Below are 11,920 nucleotides of genomic sequence, written 5' to 3' on the forward strand. Positions count from 1 at the left end.
GGAACTATAATCCCTTCACCAGACAGTATTGCTAGAACTCCACAAACAATCCATGCTTCTTTAAAAGCACATCCCTCTCTCTCGTTAACCTGTTCAATTTCTGAGAAAAACGTGTTGGCAGGAAAAGGCCTGATTTTAATATCTATCTTCTGTCTTTTGCCAGGTGTAGACCCTGCTCAGGTAGAATTGTGTATCAGAAGCAGAGCTGCTTTCTCCTAATAACAGCTGCTGGTACAACACCCAGGGGCTCTGTCATGCATAAAGCTGTGCACAGAGCAATAGGTAAGTGCGCTGACTTCATTAAAAGGCATAGAGTAAATCTTCAACCTCAGCAGCAAGAAATTCAAACTGCATCTCACCCCATTGTACTGCTGCAGGGATAATATTGTAGAGGTTCTTCCGCTGTGTTAGATGCTATAGCCTCCATTAGCCTAAAACAAGTGTTGTGTTCCTGCCTCTACACAGGCTGCAGGAGGATAAAGGATGCCAAGTTAACACCTCAGTGCCAAAAAGGAATACAGTGTGGTTTGACCTACTAGTAAAGGTGGTACACTTTTTTTTTTCCCTAGGTTTCAGAAAGCTCCTTAGCACATGGCAAGACATTGGAGTAGGTTGCAAACTACAGTCTTCCCTGAGTTTTTAAAAAAATTGGCAATTTTTTCTCAGAAAACAGTGTTGCCATTCACACCAGAGCTGCCGCTTTCTAATTGTTTACCAAAGCTAAGCACAGATCTATTTTATCATGAAAAAGCTGCAGGTGTCAGTGTCTCCTACTAGTTAGAAGCTATCCTAGTTCTTTAGGAATGGAGAATAGGAACGCTTGAAAAATTCAGAAAAACGGACTTGCTTCTGGTTTTAATTAAAACCACCAGCTTTTTAGTCTCACTGCTGAGATCAAACAAGCATATTAGCTATGGAAGAAAGTTTGTAACATTAAGGATTATCAGCTTTTGACTCCTTAAATGCCACCTTCTGCTCTAGACCTCAAAATGCAACGGGGAACTTGAGAACTCTGGTTTTAGGATGGAGATATGGACAAGGTCAAAACAAGCGTCCCTTAAAACCAGTCTTCATCAGTTTTAGCTACTCTGACTCTAAAAGGAGCATGAAACAACTTGTTTTCAGTCACTGTTCTGTTCTTTAAAAACGTTTCCTTATGTAGGCATGGTCTGGTGCTTTCTTAAAAGACATGGGACTTCAAAAAAGAACAAATGCATTTCTTAATGTGTTTATTTTGAAAAACAGATCACAGTTTATTGGAGACTACCCTTGTTAACAAAAAATTCATCAGTATTAAAGCAAAGATTTTCTAACCCATTTAACAGCTAACAAAACCACCCTTTTCTCTGTTCAGTGTAACACTTCTTTTTATCGTGTTTCAAGAAAGACTTCATGACTGGTAGCAAAAAATTCTCCTCCAGAAGAAAACTGCTTTAGCACTGCTCCCTCAGAGCAAAAGATGTCTTCAGTAACAGTCAGCTTCATTCTCCTCTAAGGTCCCCACAGTAGCGAGGATGTCCTGTAAGAGGGACTGAGGGCTTTTCTCCACATGGTCACTACTTTTATTTAGCTCATCACGTAGTTCTTCTAAGTCTATTGTACCCAAAGCTAGCATCATGCTCTCTGGATCTTGAAAATCCACCCCATTACCACCATCTGCAGGGAAGTTCTGGGCCAGAGAACCCTGCCTTAGTGTCCTTTGTAACCAGGCAACGCCTTGTGCTGCAGGTGAATCTCCAGTCCCTTGTGAATCCTTCAGGGTACTACCTGGATAGAAATTACCTCTTAAGTCAAGCAGTATATCGCAGGCTCTCTGACCTACTGGTTTGTCACAGTCACACAAAGACTGAAACAAAAAGCTGAATACTTTTGCTCGGCAAAATATCTGCAGCAACTCATTCTGATGAATGGAACTAGTGACTGCAGATGAGATGGGAGCATATGGGCATTTAGGAAGGCCAAGTTGGCAAATTGTCTGACTACAGAAAACTTCAGCCAGTTCCAAACCACCAAGTCTGACTTCCCAGTCTAAGTCATGCTCCACAGTTTGGATCACTCTAGAGACAAAACGCTCCGTGTCTTCCAGCTGACCTGTGCAGCCTTGTCTCAGCCACTTGGTGAAGATGCTGATCACAGCCCTCCTAGGAAAGCCTTCGGCATCTGTCGACAAGATTTCTTGAAGCTTTGCTACAGTGTTCTAAATGTAAAAAGACAAAGAGAAAGCACAATGAGGGGAAGAACATGCAAAGAAACAAGAACGGTGGAAGTAAAAAAATCTAGTCTCTTCATTACTGGTTGTGAAATCTGCCTGCGTGAGACTGCAGATAACTTGTGAAGAAAGTTTCAAGTAGTACAGCAGTACACTGACGTGTAGTTCTGCTTAATTCTGCAGTGGGCTACACAAAGTCATCATACCTCTTTATTGTACTGATTGCCTATGACAGGTGACTCGGGAGCAAAGTAAGTAATGAAGGCCAAGTGTCCCACAGCAGTCACGGCACTCGCTCGCACATAGCTTTCTGGATCCTCAAGAAGATTTTCTGTAAGCCTCGGCACCTCCGAAGACAGGAGACACTGCCTGAACTCATCCTGGTCTGTAAACAAAACAGCAATCCAAAGAAGCGAGGCTTTATTCTCTCGGAGCATGAAGCTGTTTCCAATGCAAACAGTTCTTTGCGTCATACAAGGATGCCCACTGACTGCAGGAACAGCTGCCAGAGAGCTGAGCCACTGCAGAGACCAGGCAGCTGCTCACAAGAGCACAGACGCTCTGTGTCAGGCTCCCCATTTTCCAGCAGCTTGGTGACTTTCAGTCAAGCCCTGCTAGACACTGGAACTTGGAAAAAATCTATTCAGAGTTGTTCTAGCAACAAGAAAACTTTCTTCGGGCAAGCAGGGACATAGTTTCAGCCTCATCAAACTTATGCCTTTCCTTAAAGGAGGAAAAAATAGTCTTCCTTTCTCATTGTCAAGGCATATGGCAAAGAAAAAGAATGCAACTGCAGCACTGAGAGGGGCTGCAGGGTAAACTGCTAACACAGCTGAGCATGCTGAATACTTCCTTTGTGACCTGGGGACAACAGTAGTCGACAACATCCCCCATTCTCCCAACATCGCAGGGCTACTGTAGGAGAATCAACATTGCCTTAGTGCTACCTACCGGAAAGCCTGACCTACCAGTAAAGTGCAAAATCAGTAATTAATCCAAAGCATGCAAAGCAGGTCTAGGCTTTTAGCCTCCTAAATCCCAGCCCCCAGCCTGCTGAGTGAAACCAAACAGACTCCACTGCAAACTGAAAAAAGGGAAAGTATTATCTGCCGTTAAGCATTGTCACCCACCTTGACATACATGTCTCAACGTATATGACTGTCTCAACACCCCTCAGTTTAACTCAACAAAAATGCCATTAAGGGGGGCACAGAAATCTGAGTTCAACAGAAAAGTAGGATAAGTTTATTAATCTTTTTTTGTCAGATTTTGATCATGATCTAAAAGTAAAAATCTTGCCAATTCTTTCTTTTCTTCTCCAGTTACAGGTCAGAGGATGCTTCACAAGCCTGACTGACTTTCATAACATTAAAAGAAATACTACTCCAATCTGAACTGTTAAGTCTCTGTACCTACCTCTCAAGCATTTAATCAGGACCGTGAGGAACTCCAGAGAAGAATCTCTCACTTCCCAGCAAGGACTGCACAAACGCTTCTGCAGCACCAGAAACACATCTGCAAAAGCCAAGTGACAAGCTTGACTGGACATGAAAGGCAACAAGCCTTACTGAAGCAATCACTGTACAACCTCTGTATCATTTTAACTGATGCAATCCCTTTTGCTGCTGCTGTGTGCTTCTCCAGAGTTCTTCAAAGCACTATTTGGGCAGCTAAACCTAAATTCAACATAACTGTGAACAAATGAATCCTGAATGCTTTGAGCAGGAAAGGTAGGCAAGAGCAGATTTCATATATGCCACTAGCTGCTGTTTGTCTCAACCTGAATAGCTTCATTACCTTCCAAAATCTTCTCAGTTTGCTGCCACTGACCGTTGGAGCAGGACAGTTCCTGCAAGCGCACCAACCACTTGGATGTAGCTTGAAATGTTTTCTTTAGAACCTGAAGCAACATAAAGCAGATTTCAGGTTTACTTTACTACAGGAGGAGGCACTGTTGCCTTTATGCTGGATAAAGTTCATTTTACCGTCAAACTTACAGAGAAATTCTCAGAGTAAACAAGTACGTATGCTTCCTTACTAAGAAGTAAGCTACAAATAAATGGTGCGTATATAACATTTCTAACAAACACCTAGAAAATGCCTGTTCTCAGCTTAGTATTACAAGGTTCTAGTACATCCAGCTTTTGATTTGCAGTTGTCGTCAGAGTCATTCGAATAAAACAAAGCAAGAAAACAAAACCCCTTAGTGAAAAGAATTCGATACTTAAGGGCCATGTCAAGTTGAGCATGTTGGAGCTACTCTTAGGTGTGATGGCTGCTGTCTTTTCAAGAACACTCAATGTATTGGTCAGTTACTTGCTCATTAGTATTTTAGCTATTTCCTGCAAGCCACCCAGAACCAAGACAAGTCTCCTACATGTTCTAATACAAACTCTGCTAAGAAACAACTACTGTCAGACAATTTCTCACAACTACATCCCACTGGGGCAAGCTAATAGACTTGGATCTCTCCTTAGTTCTGTACTCACAGTAGGGCTGGTGTTTGGACTCTCCAGGTATGCCAGAAGGACATCAAATAGACTTCCTATGAGCATGTCACAGCCTGAAACATAGAAAACAAAACTAAAGGACCAATACTGAGAGAAGGAGCAGTTGAATCGCAGTTCAACTGCTGAAATACAGAAAGACACAGGACTGTAAAACTGTTTTGGAGAAGAAAGCAAGTACATTCCTCGGAGTAAAGGAGAAACATCCAATTTCTCACAAACACTGAAAGTTTTTTTAATTACAGCGTTACCTGCCCTAGCTCAACAGAAAGTAAGGTTAGGCAAGACAGTAGGAAGAATTGGAAAAAATTCACAAGTTTCAGAAATGGAAGCAGTAGTCTTCATTCAGAAAGATCAGTGAAGGGGAATGGACTAGTTACAGAACTTTTAAGTATTTCCAAAATTAAAAAAAAAAATTAAGTGCAAAGATTAACTCACCTTTTCGCTCTGAGAGTGCTGCTAGGACATCAAGAGCTGACATCTGTACTCTGAAGCAATTGATCAAGATTCGGCTTATTGTGCTTCCCAGAGGAGAAGCTGGACTCAGGAAGCCATTACAGAATTGTAATATTGTCATGAGAGAGCGTAGCAAAGATGTATAAGGTAAATCCACTGGCAAATGAATCTAATGGGAGGGGAGAAAAAAAAAAAGTTTCCAGCAAAAGCTGCAAACATGCACAAAGAGCAGGAGTTTTTGGTCAGGGGGCAGCAAAAATTGCAATTTCTATTGTGTTCTTAAGGCACCACAATGCTAATAACTACAAACAAATTATCTTCCTCTCTCCCAAGAACTATTGCACAGATGGAAGGAGATTCTTCTCACTGCTTGGGAAAGCAGTTCAATTTATGTTTTTTTCACTGGATCGATAATTGCAGTAGAAGGTATGGTAACAAGGCTCGTGCAGATGGAGTTAAAACTAAGCGTAGTACCTCTTTACAAGCCTCAGTATTCCTCTGTTTTTCTATTTAGAGTCTACTGTGCTAGATTGCTTTAACATATGGAAGCCCTCACTGTCAACTCCTCTCCACATTCTGTTAAGCTCTACTGCAAAAGTTTGCAACCAATCTTAACGCTGTCTTTCAAGGACCAATTTGATCCCCAGGCTTTTTTCCTTCTCTGAATGTTACCAGAGAGAGCAGCTCCTCCAGATGAGCGAGGGTCTGACACAGGAGACTAGCACAAGATGACTTGGAGGACAGAAGACTTTCAACAGTGATGGGATCACTAACAGACTCATCCAGCAAACCTAGAGGACCAAAGGAGGGAAGAGCTCGGGTTGTTAATGAATACAAAGGACTGTGATTTTTAAAGTTAATCAAGATATTCAGGTGATGTAGTATGAATATCCCTTCAAATGCAACTGTCAGTAGGATGCTGCACTTCACCAGAAACACTGCTACTGTCCTCGAGTTCTTCTACTCTTCCTCTTCCAGTTTTGTCTGCACCAGACACTTAAAACACTGGCAAGCAGACTAGCCTCTAACTTTTCTATTCCAACTGTACCTGCGTATTCCAGAGGCTGGGAGGCTGCTCTCAAAATACAGTCCATTGGCTGAAGTAGAACAGTCAGTGCCTGAATCCTCACATCTTGTGGGCTTCAAGGAGGAAACAGCAGTTACAAAAACAAGAACACGTCAATTCCCTCCCAAACATCTGCCCCCAAATACTGAGCAGAATAATGTTTTTCATGCAGGCTTTTCAACAAGCCAGCAATGACAGTATTGTCATAATTCAAGCCTTCTTCCAAGCTTCCCTGGCTAACTGAGAGCAGAGGACAAATGGCTCTGGAATTTAGAAGCAGCCTTATCAAGCTACGCAAATAGAGACTAGGATTATGTGTAAGAAGAGGGTTTAGAGAGAGGCATTTCTTGTCAACAAAATGGTGTCCTTAAATATATTAAGTCTTAGCCTGTAAACCAGTATCCACATGTGCTGTATTCATCTGATGATTTCTTGATGCTTCTTCACTACCTAAATGGGATTTATGAAGAAGATGCAGGCAGACTTCTCAGAGGTACACAAGAAGACAAGAATCTTAAATTGCAACAGGGTAGATTCCAACTGGATATACAGAAAATACTTTTCATAGTGAACTGAAAGTGGTTAAGCACTGGAACAGGTTGCCCAGAGAAGCTCTGGAATCCTCATCCTTGTGGATATTTGAAACTTGAATGGTGAAGGCCCTGAACAACCTGATCTACCTTTAGTTAGATAAGTTAGCTCTGCAGTGAGTAAGAGGTTGAATTAGATCACTTCTACAGGTCCATTCTAGCCTAAGTTATTCGACAACTGTCAACAGAGTCTCCAGATGCACACTTCTGCTGGACAGCAGTGAAAGCTCTTATGCTAGTCAGTGTTTTTGTGAAAGACAAAACTGAACAGACACTACTGGGTTTGACAGGCAGTCAAATTGCGTCCATCTTAATCAACCTTGGCAGTATAAAGTTAAAGGAGTTTCCTATTTCTTCCTGAAACTGGCTGGCTGTAGGTAAGATGCAAGGGTATACACATAAACATGATGTGGGCTCCTTTCATTTCTCTCTTTGAAACTGTATTATTCTTACTATCAGTGTCTGAAGTTTGTTAGCTACTGGCTTGGCTCTTGCCAACTGGTCTTACGTATTAAGGAATGTAGTGGAAAAGGCAGTGAGGAAAAAAAAACAGGTTTTGGAAAGACACCAGAGATATTAGTACAGAAACATTTACGGAGTGCAAAAAAATCATTGCAGTAAGTCCTACCATTTGTAGAGCCTCAGAATTCCCACTGTCAAAGGACCCGCTTGTACTGGGGTTAAGTGTTCCAGAGCAGAAGTCACTATTGCCCAAAACCTGCCTTCAGTGTCACAAAACACAGGGGACCTGAGAAGAAAGAAGTGTAAGTAATATGTCCGATTAGACAGTGGAAAACACATGTATTTCATCACTGGACCCAAGGTCCCAGAAGGTCTTTACCATGCCATGTTAAGCAAAAGATTCGCCAGCAAGTGCTGTGCTTGAACAGTCTCTTCCGTCAAAAAGGATTCTATTTGCTTTGCTATGCCTAACCAAAGTACTTCAGTCCACGTAGCACGACAACTGCCAAACAAACTAGTTAACAGTTTTAATGACTGCTCGATGTGAGAGGCAGAGTTGGACTGAAGGGAATCTTCTATGTGCTTTATAATCATTTGGGCACACACTGGCCACTCACAGTCCTTTGTACTGAGAGGTTTAGTCGTTTCAGACTCTACAGAGAGGGTGAGCATGTGCACCAGAAGCTGACTGGCAGCTGACGCCACAAACAGGCTGGGATCCCCTTGAAGAGTGAAGATCACATCTATGCCTCCTGTGTGAAAACAAAACAAGTCACTGGAGGAAAAAACAACAGCCTTCCTATTGTGATGTGGAGCCTTGTTGCACTCCAACCATATATTATTCTAATTCAAGTACCACACAGCTTTAAATGGTGTTGGTGGGGGTTTTTTTATACTTTATTTTGTAGTCTCTATGGCATTTCAAAGTCAGCCAGTCCTTAATGACAAAGAAACAAAAAGCAAACAAAAGAAGAAAGTAAAATTGTTTTCGGATCATCAGGTATTTTAATAACTTAGGAACAGAAGAGGACTTCAATATAACATTAGTAGTATTAGGAGAATTGACTCCACACTCACTGTGTATTTACAGAAGGAGCCTGTACCATCTCTGGACACTACCAGTAGAAACAACATGAACAGCAGCAACAGCACCACTTTTCCATCACATGGACAGCAGCGCATGCCACACATTAATAACAATCCAGTTTTTTAGGCCCCTCTGTACATGGGATCTAAAGTTGGTGTTAACAGCAGAATTTACATATCTATGTAACAACAATGGGACTGCAAGTGTGTGCAAGTATTAACAGATAAATGAGCCCCTGGTTAGTTTTTCTGCACTAAAATCATACTGAAATGTACCTTTTAGTAAGAGTTACAAATAAGAATACAGAAGGCTTTTAATAAGCTATTTTTATCAAGTGTTTCATAAGACATGTCTCTTTCCCCTCTAAAAAGGGCACCATCTTCAGTGCTTGGGGGGGAAAAGAAAATTAAATGCATAACTAATTTAACAAAAACCCCACCATCTTTCAATGAATTCAGTGTTTTTGACAAATGGCTTATTTTTATCTTAAATAAATGAAAACTTCTGTCTCTCATTTGACGTCTGAGCAAGAGACTGGAGTGGAAGAGACACACAGGATTTGGGGAGTTACCTACCAGTCCTGCAAGTACTCACCACCATTGCAGAGGAAGTGGAGGGCAGGCCAGTGATGCATCATGCTGTGCACACCCTCCACCCAGCCACTCCGCACAGATGCATCTTCCCACACTGCGCTGTTCAGAGGCCCATCCCCGCCAAAGAGCCTGACCAACAGCTTCTCCTGCTGAGGCCAGAGAACACACAGAGTAAACGGTAAGCAAAGGGGCTCAAGGGGAGCGGAGAGGCTGCTCTGTCATCCAAGTCAAGAGTATCAATACTATAGTGAGACCTTCTCTGGCCAGAAGTATCACTAAAATAGAAAATTTTCAGAATCCCACACTTAAACTCAACATCTGTCTCTTTCATGGACTAAGCAACAGAGGTGTTCAAAACCAAAATCACTTGTTTTTAAGATGCTAGGAACAACTGATGTATATATCAGTTCCATTAGACTGCTTTATGCAGTTGTATGCATCTCTTCCCTGAAGAAGGCCTTTTGATTTTTGAGTTTTGTGCTGTAAATACATTCTACTGTAGAAAGCAGCACTTTAAAAAGCTCCCTTATTTTTGCAAGGAAACAGATTTCCTGTCAACCTACTATGGAAGGAAAACTACATTGGTTAGTGCAGTTTAAGTTTACAGGATCTGTCCAGGGATACAATATTTTGCAATGACTGCTGTGAGATAATGTTATCCCATGTACTGTTTTGAACTGCAAATGAGAAGCGCTACGTATTAACATTCATAGTACTACTGTGGCAAGACAGAAGTAAGAAGACAGTAGCTTTACATGAGAACTGAAAAGGAACGGTATGATTGTAGGTCTTCATTGTCATATCGCTGTTTGCCGAGTTGTTTGATGTGTGCCAGAAATTTTATAAGCAGAATACATACGTTTTCAGGTGTCCTCCATATAGAAGGAGTAAGCAGACATGTGGCAGCAGGTACCTGGGTAGCCCACTCACCTGCAAGCACTGGAAGCGGTTTTCAGAAGCAGCAAGTATCCCAGCCAAGCGCAGAGTGAAGGAGAGGATGCTCGGACTGGGCTCTGGCAGCGCCAGCACGGAGGCGATGAACTCTGTCAGACAGGGGTTGTCCTGCAGCAGCTTCACGGTGGGATCTAGCGACCGGGTGTTGCCCGACAAGAGCCCAGAAAACAGAGGGTCACTGCCAGGACTTCTGTCCTCTCTCGTACCTCTGAGGTGCTTGCCTGAGCGGAGCGTAACCCCTCACAAGGGTTCGAGACGAACCGGGGTTCATCTGAAGCCCAGGTACAGGCCTCAAGTACTAAACCGCTTCCAGGCGTCACCCAGGGAACAGCACCTCTGAGGGAGGCTTGCCCCAGGCTCCCGGCCTGCCGGCCTCCCTCCCCCTCGGACAAGCCGCCGCCGCTCCCCGGCGGCCGGGGCTGAGGCAGGGGGGCCCGTGCAAGCGGCGGGCACTCACCGAGCTCCGCCAGCTCCCGGAACCAGTCGAGCAGCTTCTCCAGGCAGGTGTCGTCGGAGCCGGGCTGCCGCGGGTCAGCCAGGGCGGCGCAGACGCGCGGCAGCAGGAGGGAGCACTCGCGGGTCATGGCGCGGCGGCGGCGGCTGCGGGCCGGACATGGAGGGGACCCCCGCCCCGAGCCGGCAGCGCCCCGCCCCACCGGCCGCGGCCGCAAAGCGACTGTCGCAAAGGTGGGGGCGTGGCCGCGGGGCTGCCGTGCGGGTGCGGGAGGGGGTCCCGCCGGTGCTGCGTTGGGTTTGCGTGGCAAGGTTTTGGGAGCAGGGCGGCTGCAGGGGTGGCTTCTGTGAGAAGGTGCTGGAAGCTTCCCCCATGTCCGACAGAGCCAGTGCCAGCCGGCTCCAGGATGGACCCGCCGCTGGCCAGGGCCGAGCCCATCAGCGATGGTGGGAGCTCCTCTGGGATAACGTAGTTAAGAAGGGGGTAAAATGAAAACCAAACTGCACAACTGCAGCTGGAGTGAGGAGTGGGAACACGTGAGAGGAACGACTCTGCAGACACCAAGGTCGTGCAGAAGGAGGGCAGGAGGTGCTCCGGGCGCCGGAGCAGATTCCCCTGCAGCCCTGGTGCAGCCCCTGGCGAGGCAGCTGTGCCCCTGCACCCATGGAGGCCCACGGGGAGCAGAGATCCACCCGCACCCGGGGAGAGCCCACGCCGGAGCAGGGGGATGTCCCCGGAGGAGGCTGTGACCCCGTGGGAAGCCCACGCTGGAGCAGGCTCCGGGCAGGAGCTGTGCACCCGTGGGGAGAGGAGCCCAGGCTGGAGCAGGTTTGCTGGCAGGGCTGGGGACCCCGCGGGGGACCCAGGCTGGAGCAGGCTGCTCCTGAGGGGCTGCACCCCGGGGGAGGGACCCACGCTGGAGCAGGGGAAGAGTGTGAGGAGTCCTTCTCCTCCTGAGGAGGAAGCAGCGGCAGAGACGACATGCGATGGACTGACCGCAAACTCCATTCCCCTTCCCCCCGCGCCGCTCGGGGGGGAGGAGGGAGAATTCGGGAGTGAAGTTCAGTCCGGGAAGAAGGAAGGAGTGGGGGGAAGGCGTTTTAAGATTTGGTTTTATTTCTCATTACCCTACACATGTTCTCAGTCCTCTCTCCTCCTCAGTTTTGATGGGTAATAAATTAAACGGATTCTCCCCAAGTCACGCCTGTTTTGCCCGTGACGGTAATTGCTGGGTGATCTCCCTGTCCCCATCTCGACCCACGAGCTTTTCGCTGTTGCCTCTCCCCGGCCCAGCGGCGGAGGGCAGTGACAGAGCGGCTGTGGCGGGCCCCTGGCACCCAGCCGGGGCCAACCCACCACCCGTGCCCGTGAGGGGCCGCTCTCAGGGCCGCGCTCCGCCTGGGGCTGTCCGTGCGCCGCCGGGCAGAAGCCGCTGGCGGGGTGGCGGAGCGCAGCCGGCCCTCGCACAGGCTGCTCCCCAGCCCGCCGGGCTTTCCCGCCTTTCGGGGCCGCGTGGTGGCACCGGCGCTCCGCAGCAAGGCC

The 11,920-nt window shown here is 46.2% G+C and overlaps 1 protein-coding gene across 1 annotated transcript; it reads right to left on the bottom strand.

The window, feature by feature from the left end:
* Positions 1–1,253: 1,253 nt before the first annotated feature.
* BRAT1 (BRCA1 associated ATM activator 1) lies at positions 1,254–10,526 on the bottom strand. The gene is made up of 13 exons (XM_075718640.1): positions 10,382–10,526; positions 9,901–10,055; positions 8,972–9,119; positions 7,670–8,042; positions 7,457–7,576; positions 6,221–6,312; positions 5,845–5,963; positions 5,155–5,341; positions 4,699–4,772; positions 4,007–4,109; positions 3,626–3,724; positions 2,416–2,594; positions 1,254–2,197 (listed from the first exon to the last, which is right to left on the bottom strand). The coding sequence occupies exons 1-13, from the start codon at positions 10,506–10,508 to the stop codon at positions 1,466–1,468; spliced, it is 2,508 nt and encodes an 835-aa protein (XP_075574755.1). The 5' UTR covers positions 10,509–10,526; the 3' UTR covers positions 1,254–1,465.
* Between the last annotated feature and the right edge of the window lie 1,394 nt (positions 10,527–11,920).

This window comes from Pelecanus crispus, chromosome 11, assembly GCF_030463565.1.
Source record: "Pelecanus crispus isolate bPelCri1 chromosome 11, bPelCri1.pri, whole genome shotgun sequence".
Taxonomy (NCBI): domain Eukaryota; kingdom Metazoa; phylum Chordata; class Aves; order Pelecaniformes; family Pelecanidae; genus Pelecanus; species Pelecanus crispus.